The following is a 20,863-nucleotide window of genomic DNA, read 5'->3' on the forward strand; positions in this document are numbered from 1 at the left end:
TTCTGCAATGTACAATGCAATATTATAAAAGTTGCTAATATACGACTAATTTTTTTATAATGTAGCAATACCGTATTTGAGATTTAGAGGAAAAAAAAAACAGTACAAATAGCATGAGGGAGGTGCTGGCTTTTCATTCTCATAGCAATATTTGGGGGGGGGAAACAAAAAAAACCAAGGGTGCCGCATACAGGTAGCCTCATGAAATACAGCTGTTGTCGCTTTTTCTACTCTGGGATAGTTATGATAATTTACATGAGCTGGTAAATTTAATTGTAGTGTTCAACTCCTCTCAATCCTACAATAGCTAAAATATGAATTACAGGTCCCCCTCCAGCAGGAGCTATGCTGTAATATACTATGAAGTTTCAATTTACCCTTAAAATAATTTTTATATTTCACTATCCAACTTTCTTCCAATCAGTCTTATCCGTGTGAGATAAAGGTGTGGCTTAATGGCAAGGATCGAGTAGAACATCACTTTACAGTGGTCATGGGGGGCCATTCCGAGTTGATCGCTCGCTAGCAGTTTTTAGCAGTCGTGCAAACGCTATGAGAGTGTATTTTAGCTTAGCAGAAGTGCGAACAAAAGGAATGCAGAGCGGCTACAAAAAAAAATTGTGCAGTTTCAGAGTAGCTCCAGACCTATTCAGTGCTTGCGATCACTTCAGACTTTTCAATTCCTGTTTTGACGTCACAAACACGCCCTGCGTTCGCCCAGCCACGCCTGCGTTTTTACGAACACTCCCTGAAAACGGTCCGTTGACACCCAGAAACGCCCACTTCATGTCAATCATTCTGCAGCGGCCATTGCGACTGAAAAGCTTCGCTAGACCTTGTGTAAAAATACATTGGCTGTTGTGAAAGTACGTCCTGCGTGCGCATTGTGCCGCAAGCGCAGAAGTGCCGTTTTTTTGCATCATCGCAGCGAACATTTTCAACTCGGAATGACCCCCTTGGTCCAGAGGACAACAGACCCACTAAAAGATCCTGCACTGTTAACCCTGCGCTGCCCACCCCTTTAAAAAAAAATAATAATAATAATCCTGAAGTAATTTGTATTTTTCCTGGACGGCAACCATAAAGTCTCTAAAAGTTCCCAAGGCTGAAAAATACAAGAGTTGTTATAAAATATACAACAATTCTATAAATAAATAAATAAATAAATAAATATAAAAACATAAATAAATATAAAAAGTATATGCATAATAAACAAAAATATTTCACCAGTGATGAAATGGAGATTGGCTGCTCCATACTGTCTTCAGATTTGATGGGAAGGGGCTGGTAATAAGCTTTATAATCCTTCCATCTGCAACCAAAGGGGGAACAAAGAAAATCAATGCTTACTTCACAAGTATCAAATAACGTCAGTTCCTCTGTTCTGTATGAATCACTGGTCGATAAGCAGGCACAGAAAATGATAATGGTCTTAATAATTTCAAGCACATGTCACAAACATTCAGCATCTTTTTAGAAAATACAATCAATTTATTCTATGCTCATTACAATCTGATTTCTTTCAACAAAAAGTTTATGATTTTCAGCTGGGAACAGATAATACAGGCATGAAAATATAGGCACAAAGAAGAAGAAAAAAAATTCTCTGGGTACAAATTATTTTTCTTTAATCAAACATTTGAAAATAAGATACCCCTAAAGCACAATTACTTGTATTAATGTCCTGTATAGATTTCTTGCATTCAAAAGTTGTATATTGTACATATAAAGTCTAACAATATATGTAAAATTTACTTTTTCTATAGTAACTTATATTACATACTGTATATTATAGTTTTTAAACGTCAGTCCACATTGCAGCAAGATACACAAAACTCTGAACAAACTTGATCCCTTTAAATAATGTTACACATTTAAAAATAAACACAGATGTGTGTGTGGGCGTGAGTGTGTGTTTATATTCAGCAAGTTAAAATGATTATCACTGGATGCAGTCATGCAGTGCAGTCATAGGATGGGATTTACTAACGAAAAAATGCTTTTTATGGCGATATGCTATAGAAGCCTTTTGGCCTTCTTACCGCATCTCGCCTCCACGCGCCTCTCTCGCCGACCCCCTTCACCTGCATGCTGTCAGCCTCTCGGCATGCTCTTTGATCCCCCAACCTCCTGCCCAGGAATGACTGCAGACGTCACCTCCCGGGGCTAGGAGGTGACGGAGACCCCAGCACACCCTCTCACAGGTAATGCAGCGGGCCTCTGTCATCACATTGCGATACTAATCGCATATGTGATTAGCATCGCTGCAATGACCGGCGATGTATATTAATACTCATTAGTGCTCATAATGTTGAAATACCCATACTGGGCAGAATGCAGACTGTAGGGTTAGACTGCCAGGCGAGGGTTAGAGTTAGGTTCAGGGATAGGGGTACGTGTAGTCACCACCGGAATTTTGCATCACTTGCACATTTCATTATGAACTTTGTTAGGCGCTGCTGAACCATTGTGGCGCCATATAACAATAATAATAATAATCATCATCATCATCATCTGACACCACCGGACCCAGAAGACACTGCTACACTCCGGGACCCACTGTTTTGCTGACATTCTAAGCATATGGACATTTAATTGAAACTCTAAACACGTTGACATGGTGCATGTTGACATTGACCATAACGACAAAACATACTGACCCCATTATCCTTTCTTTATACTGTATCACACCAAGGTAAAGTGAAATGTCATTGTAAGGACTGTAGTAAAAAGGTTGACATTTACAATATTTACATTTATATCAACATTATTAAAATGTCGACAGGCAACAAGTCAATATTAGGGTTAGGCTGCGGGTGGAAGGGTTAGAGTTAGGCTGTGTGGGGGGAGGGTAGAGTTAAGAACTAGAGGAAGGGTTAGGGCTAGGGATAGCTGAGAAATACTTAACTGAACCCCGGAGGATCGGAGGTCTGACCTGGAAGTTACTATCACATGACCGCTGGGACCCAGAAGATGCCGCCAGGAGAAGGTAAGAGACCACTGGGCTACCAGGACAAAATGTCAACATTGTAACACGTCGAAATATCATCACTGTCTACATGATGTCAACATGATGGCTGTATGACTGTTGACATTTCGTACCCAACCCAATTCTAAGGGCCCTGTTCAATAGAACTTACAATCCAAATTGAAACAGATCTACAGTTCTGTTGACCCCAATACAACATTGTCACATTGACCACATTACAGGCAGGAAACAACTTTTATACAACAGGTTGGACTGCTGAACAACACGTGGATACTGATAATACTGACCTATCATTATCAGAGGAAGAACGTTCGCATACTTAACCAGTTAATGTTACTACCATAATAGTTTTTCTCTGACGTCCTAGTGGATGCTGGGTACTCCGTAAGGACCATGGGGAATAGACGGGCTCCGCAGGAGACTGGGCACTTCTTTAAAGAAAAGATTAGGTACTACATCTGGTGTGCACTGGCTCCTCCCTCTATGCCCCTCCTCCAGACCTCAGTTAGAATCTGTGCCCGGCCTGAGCTGGATGCACTTAGTGGGCTCTCCTGAGTTCACTATAAAGATAAGTATTTGTTAGGTGTTTTATTTTCAGTGAGATCTGCTGGCAACAGACTCACTGCTACGTGGGACTTAGGGGAGAGAAGCAAACCTACCTGCTTGCAGCTAGCTTGTGCTTCTAGGCTACTGGACACCATTAGCTCCAGAGGGATCGAACACAGGGCCCGACCTCGATCGTCCGTTCCCAGAGCCGCGCCGCTGTCCCCCTTGCAGAGCCAGAAGACGGAAGAAACCGGAGAAAATCGGCGGCTGAAGACTCCGGTCTTCAATAAGGTAGCGCACAGCACTGCAGCTGTGCGCCATTGCTCCCACAGCACACCACACGCTCCGGTCACTGGTGGGTGCAGGGCGCTGGGGGGGGGCGCCCTGGGCTGCAATTAGTATACCTTTTGGCACAAAAAAGCACATAATACAGTGTATAACACTGTATATGTGCAGAAACCCCCGCCATTAACGTTATAAAAAGCGTGAGAAGCCCGCCGCTGAAGGGGCGGGGCTATCTTCCTCAGCACTGCCAGCGCCATTTTCTCTTCACAGCTCCGCTGAAAGGACGCTCCCCAGGCTCTCCCCTGCAGTATACACTACAGAAAGGGTAAAAAAGAGAGGGGGGGCACATAAATTTAGGCGCAAATTGTGATATAAGCAGCTATAGGGGGAAAATTCACTTTGTGTATAGTGTATATCCCTCTGTTATATAGTGCTCTGGTGTGTGCTGGCATACTCTCTCTCTGTCTCCCCAAAGGACTTTGTGGGGTCCTGTCCTCAGTCAGAGCATTCCCTGTGTGTGTGTGCGGTGTGTCGGTACGGCTGTGTCGACATGTTTGATGAGGACGCTTACGTGGAGGCGGAGCAGGTGCCGATAAGTGTGATGTCGCCCCCTGCGGGGCAGACACCTTAGTGGATGGATATGTGGAAGGTATTAACCGACAGTGTCAACTCCTTGCATAAAAGGTTCGATGACGCAGCTTTGGGACAGCCGGCATCTCAGCCCGCGCCTGCCCAGGCATCTCAGAGGCCGTCAGGGGCTCAAAAACGCCCGCTACCTCAGATGGCAGACACAGATGTCGACACGGAGTCTGACTCCAGTGTCGACGAGGATGAGACAAATGTACAATCCACTAGGGCCATCTGATGCATGATTACGGCAATGAAAAATGTGTTGCACATTTCTGACATTAACCCGGTTACCACAAAAAAGGGTATTATGTTTGGGAGAAAGAGCAGCCAGTGACTTTTCCCCCATCTGATGAGTTAAATGAATTGTGTGAAGAAGCGTGGGGTTCCCCAGATAAGAAACTAGTAATTTCTAAGCGGTTACTAATGGCGTACCCTTTCCCGCCAATGGATAGGTTACGCTGGGAGACATCCCCTAAGGTGGACAAGGCGCTCACACGCTTATCAAAAAGGGTGGCACTGCCTTCTCAGGATACGGCCGCCTTAAAGGAGCCTGCAGATAGACAGCAGGAGGCTATCCTGAAGTCTGTGTATACACACTCAGGTACTATACTGAGACCTGCTATTGCTTCAGCATGGATGTGTAGTGCTGCAGCAGCGTGGTCCGATTCCCTGTCTGATAACATTGATTCCCTTGACAGGGACACTATATTGCTAACCATAGAGCATATTAAAGACGTAGTCTTATATATGAGAGATGCAAAGAGGGACATTTCCCGGCTGGCATCTAGAATTAATGCAATGTCCATTTCTGCCCGGAGAGTATTATGGACTCGGCAGTGGACAGGTGATGCTGATTCTAAAAGGCACATGGAAATTTTGCCTTATAAGGGTGAGGAATTGTTTGGGGACGGTCTTTCGGACCTCGTATCCACAGCAACAGCTGGGAAGTCTACTTTTTTACCTCAGGTTCCCTCACAGCCTAAGAAAGCACCGTATTATCAAGTACAGTCCTTTCGGCCTTAGAAAGGCAAGCGGGTTAGAGGCGCGTCATTTCTGCCCAGAGGCAGGGGTAGAGGGAAAAAGCTGCACCATACAGCCAGTTCCCAAGAACAAAAATCCTCCCCTGCTTCCACTAAGTCCACCGCATGACGCTGGGGCTCCATATGTGGAGCCAGGTGCGGTGGGGGCCCGTCTCCGGAACTTCAGCGACCAGTGGGTTCGCTCACAGGTGGATCTCTGGGTTCTACAAGTGGTATCTCAGGGATACAAGCTGGAGTTCGAGACGTCTCCCCCTCGCCGTTACCTCAAATCAGCCTTGCCAGCTACTCCCCAGGACAGGGAGGTAGTACTGGCGGCAATTCACAAGCTGTACCTCCAGCAGGTGATAATCAAAGTTCCCCTCCTTCAACAGGGACGGGGTTACTATTCCACAATGTTTGTGGTACCGAAACCAGACTGTTCGGTGAGACCCATTCTAAATTTGAAATCATTGAACACTTATATAAGGAAGTACAAGTTCAAAATGGAATCGCTCAGGGCGGTTATTGCAAGCCTGGAAGAGGGGGATTACATGGTATCACTGGACATCAAGGATGCTTACCTACATGTCCCCATTTACCCACCTCACCAGGTGTACCTCCGTTTTGTGGTACAGGACTGCCATTACCAATTCCAGAGGTTGCCGTTTGGTAAATACCCTCGGTGCCGTGGACAGACCAAAGTAATGGCCGAAATGATGATACTCCTTCGAAAGAAGGGAGTTATAATTATCCCGTACTTGGACGATCTCCTTATAAAGGCGAGGTCCATGGAGCAGTTGTTGGTCGGAGTAGCACTATCTCAGGAAGTGCTACAACAGCACGGCTGGATTCTGAATATCCCAAAGTCGCAGCTAGTTCCTACGACGCGTCTGCTGTTCCTGGGTATGATTCTGGACACAGAACAGAAGAAGGTGTTTCTCCCGGAGGAGTAGGCCAAGGAGTTGTCATCTCTGGTCAGAGACCTCCTGAAACCAAAACAGGTGTCGGTGCATCACTGCATGCGAGTCCTGGGAAAGATGGTAGCTTCTTACGAGGCAATTCCATTCGGCAGGTTCCATGCAAGGATCTTTCAGTGGGATCTGTTAGACAAGTGGTCCGGATCGCATCTTCAGATGCATCGGCTGATCACCCTGTCCCCGAGGGCCGGGGTGTCTCTGCTGTGGTAACTGCAGAGTGCTCATCTTCTCGAGGGCCGCAGATTCGGCATACAGGACTGGGGCCTGGTGACCACGGATGCAAGCCTCCGAGGTTGGGGGGCAGTCACTCAGGGAAGAAACTTCCAAGGACAATGGTCGAGTCAGGAGGCTTCCCTACACATAAATATTCTGGAACTAAGGGCCATTTACAATGCCCTAAGTCAGGCAAAACTCCTGCTTCAAAACCAGCCGGTGCTGATTCAGTCAGACAACATCACGGCGGTCGCCCATGTAAACCGACAGGGCGGCACAAGAAGCAGGATGGCGATGGCAGGAGCCACAAGGATTCTCCGATGGGCGGAAAATCACTTGATAGCACTGTCAGCAGTGTTCATTCCGGGAGTGGACAACTGGGAAGCAGACTTCCTCAGCAGGCACGACCTCCACCCGGGAGAGTGGGGACTTCATCCAGAAGTCTTCCAGCTGATTGTAAATCGTTGGGAAAGGCCACAGGTGGACATGATGGCGTCCCGCCTCAACAAAAAGCTAAAAAGATATTGCGCCAGGTCAAGGGACCCTCAGGCGATAGCTGTGGACGCTCTAGTGACACCGTGGGTGTACCAGTCGGTTTATGTGTTCCCTCCTCTTCCTCTCATACCAAAGGTACTGAGGATAATAAGAAAGAGAGGAGTAAGAACTATACTCATCGTTCCGGATTGGCCAAGAAGGACTTGGTACCCGGAACTACAAGAAATGATCTCCGAGGACCCTTGGCCTCTGCCGCTCCGACAGGACCTGCTACAGCAGGGGCCCTGTCTGTTCCAAGACTTACCGCGGCTGCGTTTGACGGCATGGCGGTTGAACGCCGGATCCTGTTGGAAAAGGGCATTCCGGTTGAAGACATTCCTACGCTGATAAAAGCTAGGAAGGATGTGACAGCAAAACATTATCACCGCATATGGCGAAAATATGTTGCTTGGTGTGAGGCTATGAAGGCCCCAACAGAAGAATTTCAGCTGGGTCGATTTCTGCACTTCCTACAGTCAGGGGTGACTATGGGCCTAAAATTGGGATCCATTAAAGTCCAGATTTCGGCCCTGTCTATTTTCTTTCAAAAAGAACTGGCTTCACTGCCTGAAGTTCAGACGTTTGTTAAGGGAGTGCTGCATATTCAGCCCCCTTTTGTGCCTCCAGTGGCACCTTGGGATCTCAACGTTGTGTTGGATTTCCTAAAATCACATTGGTTTGAGCCACTTCAGACCGTGGAGTTGAAATATCTCACGTGGAAAGTGGTCATGCTTTTGGCCTTGGCTTCGGCTATGTGTGTGTCAGAATTGGCGGCTTTGTCATGTAAAAGCCCCTATCTGATCTTCCATATGGACAGGGCAGAATTGAGGACTCGTCCCCAATTTCTCCCTAAGGTGGTATCAGCGTTTCATTTGAACCAACCTATTGTGGTGCCTGCGGCTACTCGGGACTTGGAGTTTTCCAAGTTGCTGGACGTAGTCCGGGCCCTGAAAATCTATGTTTCCAGGACGGCTAGAGTCAGAAAAACTGACTCGCTGTTTCTCCTGCATGCACCCAACAAGCTGGGTGCTCCTGCTTCTAAGCAGACTATTGCTCGCTGGATCTGTAGCACGATTCAACTTAACTTGCACATTCTGTGGCTGGACTGCCGCATCCTAAATCAGTCAAAGCCCATTCCACGAGGAAGGTGGGCTCTTCATGGGCGGCTGCCCGAGGGGTCTCGGCTTTACAACTTTGCCGAGCTGCTACCTGGTCGGGATCAAACACGTTTGCAAAATTCTACAAGTTTGATACCCTGGCTGAGGAGGACCTTGAGTTTGCTCATTCGGTGCTGCAGAGTCATCCGCACTCTCCCGCCCGTTTGGGAGCTTTGGTATATTCCCCATGGTCCTTACGGAGTACCCAGCATCCACTAGGACGTCAGAGAAAATAAGATTTTACTCACCGGTAAATCTATTTCTCGTAGTCCGTAGTGGATGCTGGGAGCCCGTCCCAAGTGCGGAATTCTGCAATACTTGTGTATAGTTATTGCTTACCTATAGGGTTTTTTGTTCTGAGCCATCAGTTTAATGAGGCTCAGTTGTTGTTCATACTGTTAACTGGGTATAGTTATCACGAGTTGTACGGTGTGATTGGTGTGGCTGGTATGAGTCTTACCCTGGATTCCAAATCTTTTCCTTGTAATGTCAGCTCTTCCGGGCACAGTTTCCCTAACTGAGGTCTGGAGGAGGGGCATAGAGGGAGGAGCCAGTGCACACCAGATGTAGTACCTAATCTTTTCTTTAAAGAAGTGCCCAGTTTCCTGCGGAGCCCGTCTATTTCCCATGGTCCTTACGGAGTACCCAGCATCCACTACGGACTACGAGAAATAGATTTACCGGTGAGTAAAATCTTATTATTTATATGGTGCCAGCTATTACATAGCGACGTACAGAGAACATGTCATTCGTATCAATCATATAAGAGTTTATTTAGCAGCCATCACCCTACCAGTTGGATTTTGGAATGTATGAAAAAACTGGAGTACTCGAGGGAAACCCACACAAAACATGGTGAGGAAGTAAAAACTCCACACAGAAAGGTCCCTTATCGGGAATCAAACTCATGATCCCAGTGCTGTGAGACAGCAATTCTAACCACTGTGCCACCATTCTGCTCCATGTGCAAGAAACTGCATGACCCAATCAACCACAATACCAGCTACATAGAATAAAGCAAATAGTTAGATGGACCTCGTTTCACATACCAGGATGTTATAGCATGGCACTTCTCTGCAATAACACATGTCAGGTGAACATATGTGCCATTCTGCCATCTATATTTCTCTATCGTCCTAAGTGGATGCTGGGGTTCCTGAAAGGACCATGGGGATAGCGGCTCCGCAGGAGACAGGGCACAAAAAAGTAAAGCTTTACTAGGTCAGGTGGTGTGCACTGGCTCCTCCCCCTATGACCCTCCTCCAGACTCCAGTTAGATTTTGTGCCCGAACGAGAAGGGTGCAATCTAGGTGGCTCTCCTAAAGAGCTGCTTAGAGAAAGTTTAGTTTAGGTTTTTTTTCTTTACAGTGAGTCCTGCTGGCAACAGGATCACTGCAACGTGGGACTTAGGGGGAAAGTAGTAAACTCACCTGCATGCAGAGTGGATTTGCTGCTTGGCTACTGGACACCATTAGCTCCAGAGGGATCGAACACAGGCCCAGCCGTGGAGTCCGGTCCCGGAGCCGCGCCGCCGACCCCCTTGCAGATGCTGAAGCGTGAAGAGGTCCGGAAACCGGCGGCTGAAGACTCCTCAGTCTTCATAAGGTAGCGCACAGCACTGCAGCTGTGCGCCATTTTCCTCTCAGCACACTTCACTGGGCAGTCAATGAGGGTGCAGAGCGCTGGGGGGGGGCGCTCTGAGAGGCAAATATAAACCTTATACAAGGCTAAAAATACCTCACATATAGCCCATAGGGGCTATATGGAGATATTTAACCCCTGCCTGACTGGAAAAATAGCGGGAGAAGAACCCGCCGAAAAAGGGGCGGGGCCTATCTCCTCAGCACACGGCGCCATTTTCTGTCACAGCTCCGCTGGTCAGAACGGCTCCCAGGTCTCTCCCCTGCACTGCACTACAGAAACAGGGTAAAACAGAGAGGGGGGGCACATTAATGGCTATATATATATATATATATTAAAGCAGCTATAAGGGAGCACTTAATATAAGGATATCCCTTGTATATATAGCGCTTTGTGGTGTGTGCTGGCAGACTCTCCCTCTGTCTCCCCAAAAGGGCTAGTGGGTCCTGTCTTCATTAGAGCATTCCCTGTGAGTTTGCGGTGTGTGTCGGTACGTGGTGTCGACATGTATGAGGACGATATTGGTGTGGAGGCGGAGCAATTGCCAAATATGCAGATGTCACCCCCCAGGGGGTCGACACCAGAATGGATGCCTTTATTTGTGGAATTACGTGATGGTTTATCTTCCCTTAAACAGTCAGTTGAGGACATGAGGCGGCCGGACAATCAATTAATGCCTGTCCAGGCGCCTCAAACACCGTCAGGGGCTGTAAAACGCCCTTTGCCTCAGTCGGTCGACACAGACCCAGACACGGGCACTGATTCCAGTGACGACGGTAGAAATTCAAACGTATTTTCCAGTAGGGCCACACGTTATATGATTTTGGCAATGAAGGAGACGTTACATTTAGCTGATACTACAGATACCGTAAAACAGGGTATTATGTATGGTGTGAAAAAACTACAAACAGTTTTTCCTGAATCAGAAGAATTAAATGACGTGTGTGATGAAGCGTGGGTTGCTCCTGATAAAAAGTTGATAATTTCAAAAAAGTTATTGGCATTATACCCTTTCCCGCCAGAGGTTAGGGCGCGCTGGGAAACACCCCCTAAGGTGGACAAGGCGCTCACACGCTTATCCAAACAAGTGGCGTTACCCTCTCCTGAGACGGCCGCACTTAAGGATCCATCAGATAGAAAGATGGAAGTTATTCAAAAGAATATATACACACATGCAGGTGTTATACTACGACCAGCTATAGCAACTGCCTGGATGTGCAGTGCTGGAGTAGTTTGGTCAGAATCCCTGATTGAAAATATTGATACCCTAGATAGGGACAATGTTTTACTGTCGTTAGAACAAATAAAGGATGCATTTATCTATATGCGTGATGCACAGAGGGATATTTGCACACTGGCATCTCGGGTGAGTGCTATGTCCATTTCAGCCAGAAGAGCCTTATGGACACGACAGTGGACAGGCGATGCGGATTCAAAACGTCACATGGAGGTTTTGCCGTATAAAGGGGAGGAGTTATTTGGAGTTGGTCTATCAGACTTGGTGGCCACGGCTACTGCCGGGAAATCCACTTTTTTACCTCAAGTCACTCCCCAACAGAGAAAGGCACCGACCTTTCAACCGCAGCCTTTTCGCTCCTACAAAAATAAGAGAGCAAAGGGCTTGTCGTACCTGCCACGAGGCAGAGGAAGAGGGAAGAGACACCAACAGGCAGCTCCTTCCCAGGAACAGAAGCCCTCCCCGGCTCCTGCAAAAACCTCAGCATGACGCTGGGGCCTCTCAAGCGGACTCGGGGACAGTGGGGGGCCGTCTCAAAAATTACAGCGCGCAGTGGGCTCACTCGCAGGTAGACCCCTGGATCCTGCAGATAATATCTCAGGGGTACAGGTTGGAATTAGAGACGGATCCTCCTCATCGTTTCCTGAAGTCTGCCTTACCAACCGTCTCTTCCGAAAGGGAGAGGGTGTTGGAAGCCATTCACAAGCTGTACGCTCAGCAGGTGATAGTCAAAGTACCCCTATTACAACAAGGAAAGGGGTATTATTCCACTCTATTTGTGGTACCGAAGCCGGATGGCTCGGTAAGGCCTATTTTAAATCTGAAGTCCTTGAACCTCTACATAAAAAAGTTCAAGTTCAAGATGGAGTCACTCAGAGCAGTGATAGCGAACCTGGAAGAAGGGGACTTTATGGTATCCTTGGACATCAAGGATGCGTATCTACACGTTCCGATTTACCCCGCACACCAGGGGTACCTCAGGTTCATTGTTCAAAACTGTCACTATCAGTTTCAGACGCTGCCGTTCGGATTGTCCACGGCGCCTCGGGTCTTTACCAAGGTAATGGCCGAGATGATGATTCTTCTTCGAAGAAAAGGCGTATTAGTTATCCCATACTTGGACGATCTCCTAATAAGGGCAAGGTCCAGAGAACAGCTGGAGACAGCTTTAGCACTATCTCAAGAGGTGCTAAGACAACACGGGTGGATTCTGAATATTCCAAAATCCCATTTAATCCCGACAACTCGTCTGCTGTTCCTAGGAATGATTCTGGACACGGTTCAGAAAAAGGTTTTCCTTCCAGAGGAAAAAGCCAAGGAGTTATCCGATCTGGTCAGGAACCTCCTAAAACCAGGAAAAGTGTCAGTACATCAATGCACAAGAGTCCTGGGAAAAATGGTGGCTTCTTACGAAGCAATTCCATTCGGCAGATTCCATGCAAGAATATTCCAAAGGGATCTGTTGGACAAATGGTCAGGGTCGCATCTGCAGATGCACCTGCGAATAACCCTGTCACCAAAGACAAGGGTGTCACTTCTGTGGTGGTTGCAGAAGGCTCACCTATTAGAAGGCCGCAGATTCGGCATTCAGGATTGGATCCTGGTGACCACGGACGCCAGCCTGAGAGGCTGGGGAGCAGTCACACAAGGAAGAAACTTCCAGGGAGTATGGACGAGTCTGGAAAAGTCTCTTCACATAAACATTCTGGAACTAAGAGCAATCTACAATGCTCTAAGCCAGGCGGAACTTCTCCTGCAAGGAAAGCCGGTGTTGATTCAGTCGGACAACATCACGGCGGTCGCCCATGTAAACAGGCAGGGCGGCACAAGAAGCAGGAGTGCAATGGCAGAAGCTGCCAAGATTCTTCGCTGGGCGGAGAATCACGTGATAGCACTGTCAGCAGTGTTCATCCCGGGCGTGGACAACTGGGAAGCAGACTTCCTCAGCAGACACGATCTTCATCCGGGAGAGTGGGGTCTACATCCAGAAGTCTTCAACATGTTAATAAGAGATCCACAGGCAATAGCTGTGGACGCACTGGTAACTCCTTGGGTGTACCAGTCAGTGTATGTGTTTCCTCCTCTGCCGCTCATACCAAAGGTATTGAAGATCATACGGCAAAGAAGAGTAAGAACAATACTAGTGGTTCCGGATTGGCCGAGAAGGACTTGGTATCCGGAACTTCAAGAGATGCTCACGGACGAACCGTGGCCTCTACCTCTGAGAAGGGACCTGCTACAGCAGGGTCCCTGTCTTTTTCAAGACTTACCGCGGCTGCGTTTGACGGCATGGCGGTTGAACGCCAGATCCTAAAAGGGAAAGGCATTCCAGAAGAAGTCATTCCTACCTTGATTAAGGCACGGAAGGAAGTCACCGTGAAACATTATCACCGCATTTGGCGAAAATATGTAGCGTGGTGCGAGGATCGGAGGGTTCCGACGGAGGAATTCCAACTGGGTCGTTTCCTACATTTCCTGCAATCAGGATTATCTATGGGTCTCAAATTGGGATCCATTAAGGTTCAAATTTCGGCCCTGTCAATATTCTTCCAAAAAGAATTGGCCTCTGTCCCTGAGGTCCAGACCTTTGTCAAGGGAGTACTGCATATACAGCCTCCTGTGGTGCCTCCGGTGGCACCGTGGGATCTAAATGTAGTTTTAGATTTCCTCAAATCCCATTGGTTTGAACCATTGAAAAAGGTGGATTTGAAATATCTCACATTGAAAGTGACTATGTTACTAGCCCTGGCCTCTGCCAGGAGAGTATCTGAATTGGCGGCTTTATCTTATAAAAGTCCTTATCTAATCTTCCATTCGGATAGGGCAGAACTGCGGACTCGTCCGCATTTTCTCCCTAAAGTGGTATCAGCATTTCATCTGAACCAACCTATTGTGGTGCCTGCGGCCACTAGCGACTTGGAGGACTCCAAGTTGTTGGACGTTGTCAGAGCCTTAAAAATATACATTGCAAGGACGGCTGGAGTCAGAAAATCTGACTCGCTGTTTATATTGTATGCACCCAACAAGTTGGGCGCACCTGCTTCTAAGCAGTCGATTGCTCGTTGGATTTGTAACACAATTCAACTTGCACATTCTGTGGCAGGCCTGCCACAGCCTAAAACTGTAAAAGCCCACTCCACAAGGAAGGTGGGCTCATCTTGGGCGGCTGCCCGAGGGGTCTCGGCATTACAACTCTGCCGAGCAGCTACGTGGTCGGGGGAGAACACGTTTGTAAAATTTTACAAATTTGATACCCTGGCAAAGGAGGACCTGGAGTTCTCTCATTCGGTGCTGCAGAGTCATCCGCACTCTCCCGCCCGTTTGGGAGCTTTGGTATAATCCCCATGGTCCTTTCAGGAACCCCAGCATCCACTTAGGACGATAGAGAAAATAAGAATTTACTTACCGATAATTCTATTTCTCGGAGTCCGTAGTGGATGCTGGGCGCCCATCCCAAGTGCGGATTATCTGCAATACTTGTACATAGTTATTGTTAACTAATTCGGGTTATTGTTAAGGAGCCATCTTTAAGAGGCCCTTTCTGTTGTCATACTGTTAACTGGGTTTAGATCACAAGTTGTACGGTGTGATTGGTGTGGCTGGTATGAGTCTTACCCGGGATTCAAAATGCCTCCCTTATTGTGTATGCTCGTCCAGGCACAGTACCTAACTGGAGTCTGGAGGAGGGTCATAGGGGGAGGAGCCAGTGCACACCACCTGACCTAGTAAAGCTTTACTTTTTTGTGCCCTGTCTCCTGCGGAGCCGCTATCCCCATGGTCCTTTCAGGAACCCCAGCATCCACTACGGACTCCGAGAAATAGAATTATCGGTAAGTAAATTCTTATTATTTACATGCACACATTCAGTGGCAATTTACACAATTGCTCACTCAGCAAAACGTTTAACATCTATAATGAACAACTGGTGAAAATGAAATGGTACATTGCTACAGGAGACTCGTGTTCTAGTATTCTGTGTAAATTGTAGCCAATATGGGCTCAGATTTATCAAGCTTTGGAGAGTGATAAATTGCACGGTTATAAAGTACCAGCCAATCAGCTCCTGTCATTTTTCAAACAGAGCCTGTAACATGGCAGTTAGGAGCTGGTTGGTTGGTACTTTATCACCGTGCTATTTATCACTCTCCGAGACTTGATAAATCAGGCATATATTGGGGGTTATTCAGACTCGGCAACAAAAACTGCTACTTCTAAAACCGGATACTTGAGGCCGCACAGCACAGGGCAAAGGCCGCCCAGTATGTGTAGCGTCGTCCAGCAATTCAGTGACAAATAGAGGCCGACCCCTGTATACTGTACGCAGCCAGACTGCGTCTACAGGTGCCCCGCCACCGTGTTTCACATTGCAGGAAACGCAGGCGACGACATCCGACCGCCACAAAAATGGCCATGACACACCTTTGTTTCCTGCACCACTCGCAGCCCAACGCAGAGTCACCGCCCCCGACCGGCCATTGCCTGTCAATCACTATGCGATCGCGCTATACAAGCACTGCGCAAATGGCTAAAACACGACAGTTTCTGATTTTTGCTAAATTATTCCCATGCAGGGATGTGCAGTCAGGGAGGCAGGAGAGGCAAAGCCTTACCTGTCACAATGATTAAAATAATACAAAGAAGATATTTAGAAAACAGATTATGGGTGGAATTCAAATGATATATCACGCCCAATCTCCTCTCTAAAATGGTCCCCGTTATTGTGCATATTGTGCCCATAGTAAAGGGTTGGGTGCCTTGCTACTCCAGGGGCAGAAAGTTGAAAGAATGATACTATGCCCCCGAGGGCAGAAACAGAATGGGTGTGGAAAGGGGTGAAAAGAATTGAATTCCACCCTATGTGTCATAGATCTCTTCTTTGTATTATTGCTCTGCCTCCCACTGACAGTAGTAAAGTCGCTGAAGCAGGGGGCGGGGCCAAACCACAGACTGTAATAGCCCATTGAAAAAACACACAAGAGCAGCACCTGTAACTCTGCCTCGATGACAGGGACATGCCTTTAGCCCACATGAAAGTGCGCCCGTCAGTCAGGCAGATGTGATTTGACCTGGAGATCCAGTACTAGCTACAAGCCCTTATCTATATACAGAAACTGTTACATGATCGACCATTGCACGATAACGGTAACAAATTAAATGGAGCAGTTAGAAGGGGATCTTTGACCTCATTAACCACATCACAAATTTATGCACAATCCAGAGGTGTACTTAACATAGACACTAGTACGGCTGGATTATTAAATTAGATTTTCCCATTTCACTATGCAAGCCATACTATCTGCATATGTAAAAATGAACAAACAAATGGTTGCTACCACATTTACAGAAATGGATCAAAAACTTCTCTACAGGGGATATTTCACGCCAAAACAGAACCGTATTATTGGATGCTCATTAGACTCTAACTACTACCAATGTCAAGACCCGGATGCTGATATAGGGCCTAATTCAGCATGGATCGCTATTGTGAGAAATCGCACATCAAGCAATTATCGAACGACTGCGCATATGCAGTGTTCGAATTGAGCACACGCGAGGGGTAATAGCGACAGAAAATGCGTACAGACTGTAACCGCAATGCAGCTACTGTTTAACTGGCAGGAAGACGGCGTTTCTGGGCGGAAACCTGCCAATTTTTGGGTGTGTCCGAAAAAAAAATAATAAGAAGAATTTACTCACCGGTAATTCTATTTCTCGTAGTCCGTAGTGGATGCTGAGACTCCGTAAGGACCATGGGGAATAGCGGCTCCGCAGGAGACTGGGCACAACTAAAAGAAAGCTTTAGACTACTGGTGTGCACTGGCTCCTCCCACTATGACCCTCCTCCAGTCTTCAGTTAGAATACTGTGCCCGGAAGAGCTGACACAATAAGGAAGGATTTTGAATCCCGGGTAAGACTCATACCAGCCACACCAATCACACCATATAACTCGTGATACAATACCCAGTTAACAGCATGATAACAACTGAGCCTCTCAACAGATGGCTCAACAATAACCCTTTAGTTAAACAATAACTATATACAAGTATTGCAGACAATCCGCACTTGGGATGGGCGCACAGCATCCACTACGGACTACGAGAAATAGAATTACCGGTGAGTAAATTCTTATTTTCTCTGACGTCCTAAGTGGATGCTGGGACTCCGTAAGGACCATGGGGATTATACCAAAGCTCCCAAACGGGCGGGAGAGTGCGGATGACTCTGCAGCACCGAATGGGCAAACTCTAGGTCCTCCTCAGCCAGGGTGTCAAACTTATAGAATTTTGCAAACGTGTTTGACCCCGACCAAGTAGCTGCTCGGCAAAGTTGAAGAGCAGAGACCCCTCGGGCAGCCGCCCAAGAAGAGCCCACCTTCCTCGTGGAATGGGCTTTCACTGATTTAGGATGCGGCAGTCCAGCCGCAGAATGTGCAAGCTGAATCGTACTACAGATCCAGCGAGCAATAGTCTGCTTTGAAGCAGGTGCACCCAACTTGTTGGGCGCATACAGGATAAATAGCGAGTCAGTTTTTCTGACTCCAGCTGTCCTGGAAACATAAATTTTCAGGGCCCTGACTACGTCCAACAACTTGGAAGCCTCCAAGTCTTTAGTAGCCGCAGGCACCACGATAGGTAGGTTCAGATGAAAGGCTGATACCACCTTAGGGAGAAATTGGGGACGAGTCCTCAATTCTGCCCTATCCATATGGAAAATCAGATAAGGGCTTTTACATGACAAAGCCGCCAATTCTGATACACGCCTGGCCGAAGCCAAGGCCAACAACATGACCACTTTCCACATGAGATATTTCAATTCCACGGTCTTAAGTGGCTCAAACCAATGTGACTTTAGGAAATCCAACACCACGTTGAGATCCCAAGGTGCCACTGGAGGCACAAAAGGGGGCTGAATATGCAGCACTCCCTTAACAAAAGTTTGAACTTCAGGTAGTGAAGCCAGTTCTCTCTGGAAGAAAATCGATAGAGCCGAAATCTGGACCTTAATGGAACCCAATTTTAGGCCCATAGTCACCCCTGACTGTAGGAAGTGCAGGAAACGGCCCAGCTGAAATTCTTCCGTTGGGGCCTTCCTTGCCTCACACCACGCAACATATTTTCGCCATATGCGGTGATAACGGTTTGCGGTAACTTCTTTCCTAGCTTTAACCAGCGTAGGAATGACTTCCTCCGGAATGCCCTTTTCCTTCAGGATCCGGTGTTCAACCGCCATGCCGTCAAACGCAGCCGCGGTAAGTCTTGGAACAGACAGGGCCCCTGCTGCAGCAGGTCCTGTCTGAGCGGCAGAGACCATGGGTCCTCTGAGATCATTTCTTGAAGTTCCGGGTACCAAGCTCTTCTTGGCCAATCCGGAACAATGAGTATAGTTCTTACTCCTCTTCTCCTTATTATCCTCAGTACCTTTGGTATGAGAGGAAGAGGAGGGAACACATAAACAAACCGGTACACCCACGGTGTCACTAGAGCGTCCACAGCTATCGCCTGCGGGTCTCTTGACGTGGCGCAATACTTTTCTAGCTTTTTGTTTAGGTGGGACGCCATCATGTCCACCTGTGGCCTTTCCCAACGGTTTACAATCAGTTGGAAGACTTCTGGATGAAGTCCCCACTCTCCCGGGTGGAGGTCGTGCCTGCTGAGGAAGTCTGCTTCCCAGTTGTCCACTCCCGGAATGAACACTGCTGACAGTGCTAACACGTGATTTTCCGCCCATCGGAGAATCCTTGTGGCTTCTGCCATCGCCGTCCTGCTTCTCGTGTCGCCCTGTCGGTTTACATGGGCGACCGCCGTGATGTTGTCTGACTGAATCAGCACCGGCTGGTTTTGAAGCAGGGGTTTTGCTTGACTTAGGGCATTGTAAATGGCCCTTAGTTCCAGAATATTTATGTGTAGGGAAGTCTCCTGACTCAACCATTGTCCTTGGAAGTTTCTTCCCTGTGTGACTGCCCCCCAGCCTCGAAGGCTGGCATCCGTGGTCACCAGGACCCAGTCCTGAATGCCGAATCTGCGGCCCTCGAGAAGATGAGCACTCTGCAGCCACCACAGCAGAGACACCCTGGCCCTCGGGGACAGGGTGATCAACCGATGCATCTGCAGATGCGATTCGGACCACTTGTCTAACAGATCCCACTGAAAGATCCTTGCATGGAACCTGCCGAAGGGAATTGCTTCATAAGAAGCTACCATCTTTCCTAGGACTCGCGTGCAGTGATGCACCGACACCTGGTTTGGTTTCAGGAGGTCTCTGACCAGAGATGACAACTCCTTGGCCTTCTCCTCCGGGAGAAACACCTTCTTCTGTTCTGTGTCCAGAATCATACCCAAGAACAGCAGATGCGTCGTAGGAACCAGCTGCGACTTTGGGATATTCAGAATCCAGCCGTGCTGTTGTAGCACTTCCTGAGATAGTGCTACTCCGACCAACAACTGCTCCTTGGACCTCGCCTTTATAAGGAGATCGTCCAAGTACGGGATAATTATAACTCCCTTCTTTCGAAGGAGTATCATCATTTCGGCCATTACCTTGGTAAATACCCTCGGTGCCATGGACAGACCAAACGGCAACGTCTGGAATTGGTAATGGCAGTCCTGTACCACAAATCGGAGGTACTCCTGGTGAGGTGGGTAAATGGGGACATGTAGGTAAGCATCCTTGATGTCCAGTGATACCATATAATCCCCCTCTTCCAGGCTTGCAATAACCGCCCTGAGCGATTCCATTTTGAACTTGAACTTCCTTATATAAGTGTTCAAGGATTTCAAATTTAGAATGGGTCTCACCGAACCGTCTGGTTTCGGTACCACAAACATTGTGGAATAGTAACCCCGTCCCTGTTGAAGGAGGGGAACTTTGATTATCACCTGCTGGAGGTACAGCTTGTGAATTGCCGCCAGTGCTACCTCCCTTTCCTTGGGAGTAGCTGGCAAGGCTGATTTGAGGTAACGGTGAGGGGGAGACGTCTCGAACTCCAGCTTGTATCCCTGAGATACCACTTGTAGAACCCAGAGATCCACCTGTGAGCGAACCCACTGGTCGCTGAAGTTACGGAGACGGGCCCCCACCGCACCTGGCTCATGCGGTGGACTTAGTGGAAGCAGGGGAGAGTTTTTGTTCCTGGGAACTGGCTGTCTGGTGCAGCTTTTTCCCTCTACCCCTGCCTCTGGGCAGAAAGGACGCGCCTCTAACCCGCTTGCCTTTCTGAGGCCGAAAGGACTGTACTTGATAATACGGTGCTTTCTTAGGCTGTGAGGGAACCTGAGGTAAAAAAGTAGACTTCCCAGCTGTTGCTGTGGATACGAGGTCCGAGAGACCGTCCCCAAACAATTCCTCACCCTTATAAGGCAAAACCTCCATGTGCCTTTTAGAATCAGCATCACCTGTCCACTGCCGAGTCCATAATACTCTCCTGACAGAAATGGACATTGCATTAATTCTAGATGCCAGCCGGCAAATGTCCCTCTGTGCATCCCTCATATATAAAAGACTACGTCTTTGATATGCTCTATGGTTAGCAAAATAGTGTCCCTGTCAAGGGAATCAATGTTATCTGACAGGGAATCAGACCATGCTGCTGCAGCACTACACATCCATGCTGAAGCAATAGCAGGTCTCCGTATAG

At 47.7% G+C, this 20,863-nt stretch overlaps 1 protein-coding gene across 4 annotated transcripts in view; it reads right to left on the reverse strand.

Annotated features, from left to right (window-relative positions):
- The window catches only part of STAMBPL1 (STAM binding protein like 1), a 217,025-nt gene that overhangs the window by 82,468 nt on the left and 113,694 nt on the right, over positions 1-20,863 (reverse strand). For 3 of the 4 annotated variants that reach the window (XM_063961699.1, XM_063961698.1, XM_063961697.1), the window contains exon 2: positions 1,228-1,312. In XM_063961699.1, the coding sequence (XP_063817769.1) occupies positions 1,228-1,257 (30 nt within the window). In that variant the 5' untranslated portion in view covers positions 1,258-1,312. Of the gene's footprint in view, positions 1-1,227; positions 1,318-20,863 lie in introns of all 4 variants that reach the window. The other variant, XM_063961696.1, reaches the window with a different exon arrangement.

This window comes from Pseudophryne corroboree, chromosome 3 (genome assembly GCF_028390025.1).
Source record: "Pseudophryne corroboree isolate aPseCor3 chromosome 3, aPseCor3.hap2, whole genome shotgun sequence".
In the NCBI taxonomy this organism is placed as follows: domain Eukaryota; kingdom Metazoa; phylum Chordata; class Amphibia; order Anura; family Myobatrachidae; genus Pseudophryne; species Pseudophryne corroboree.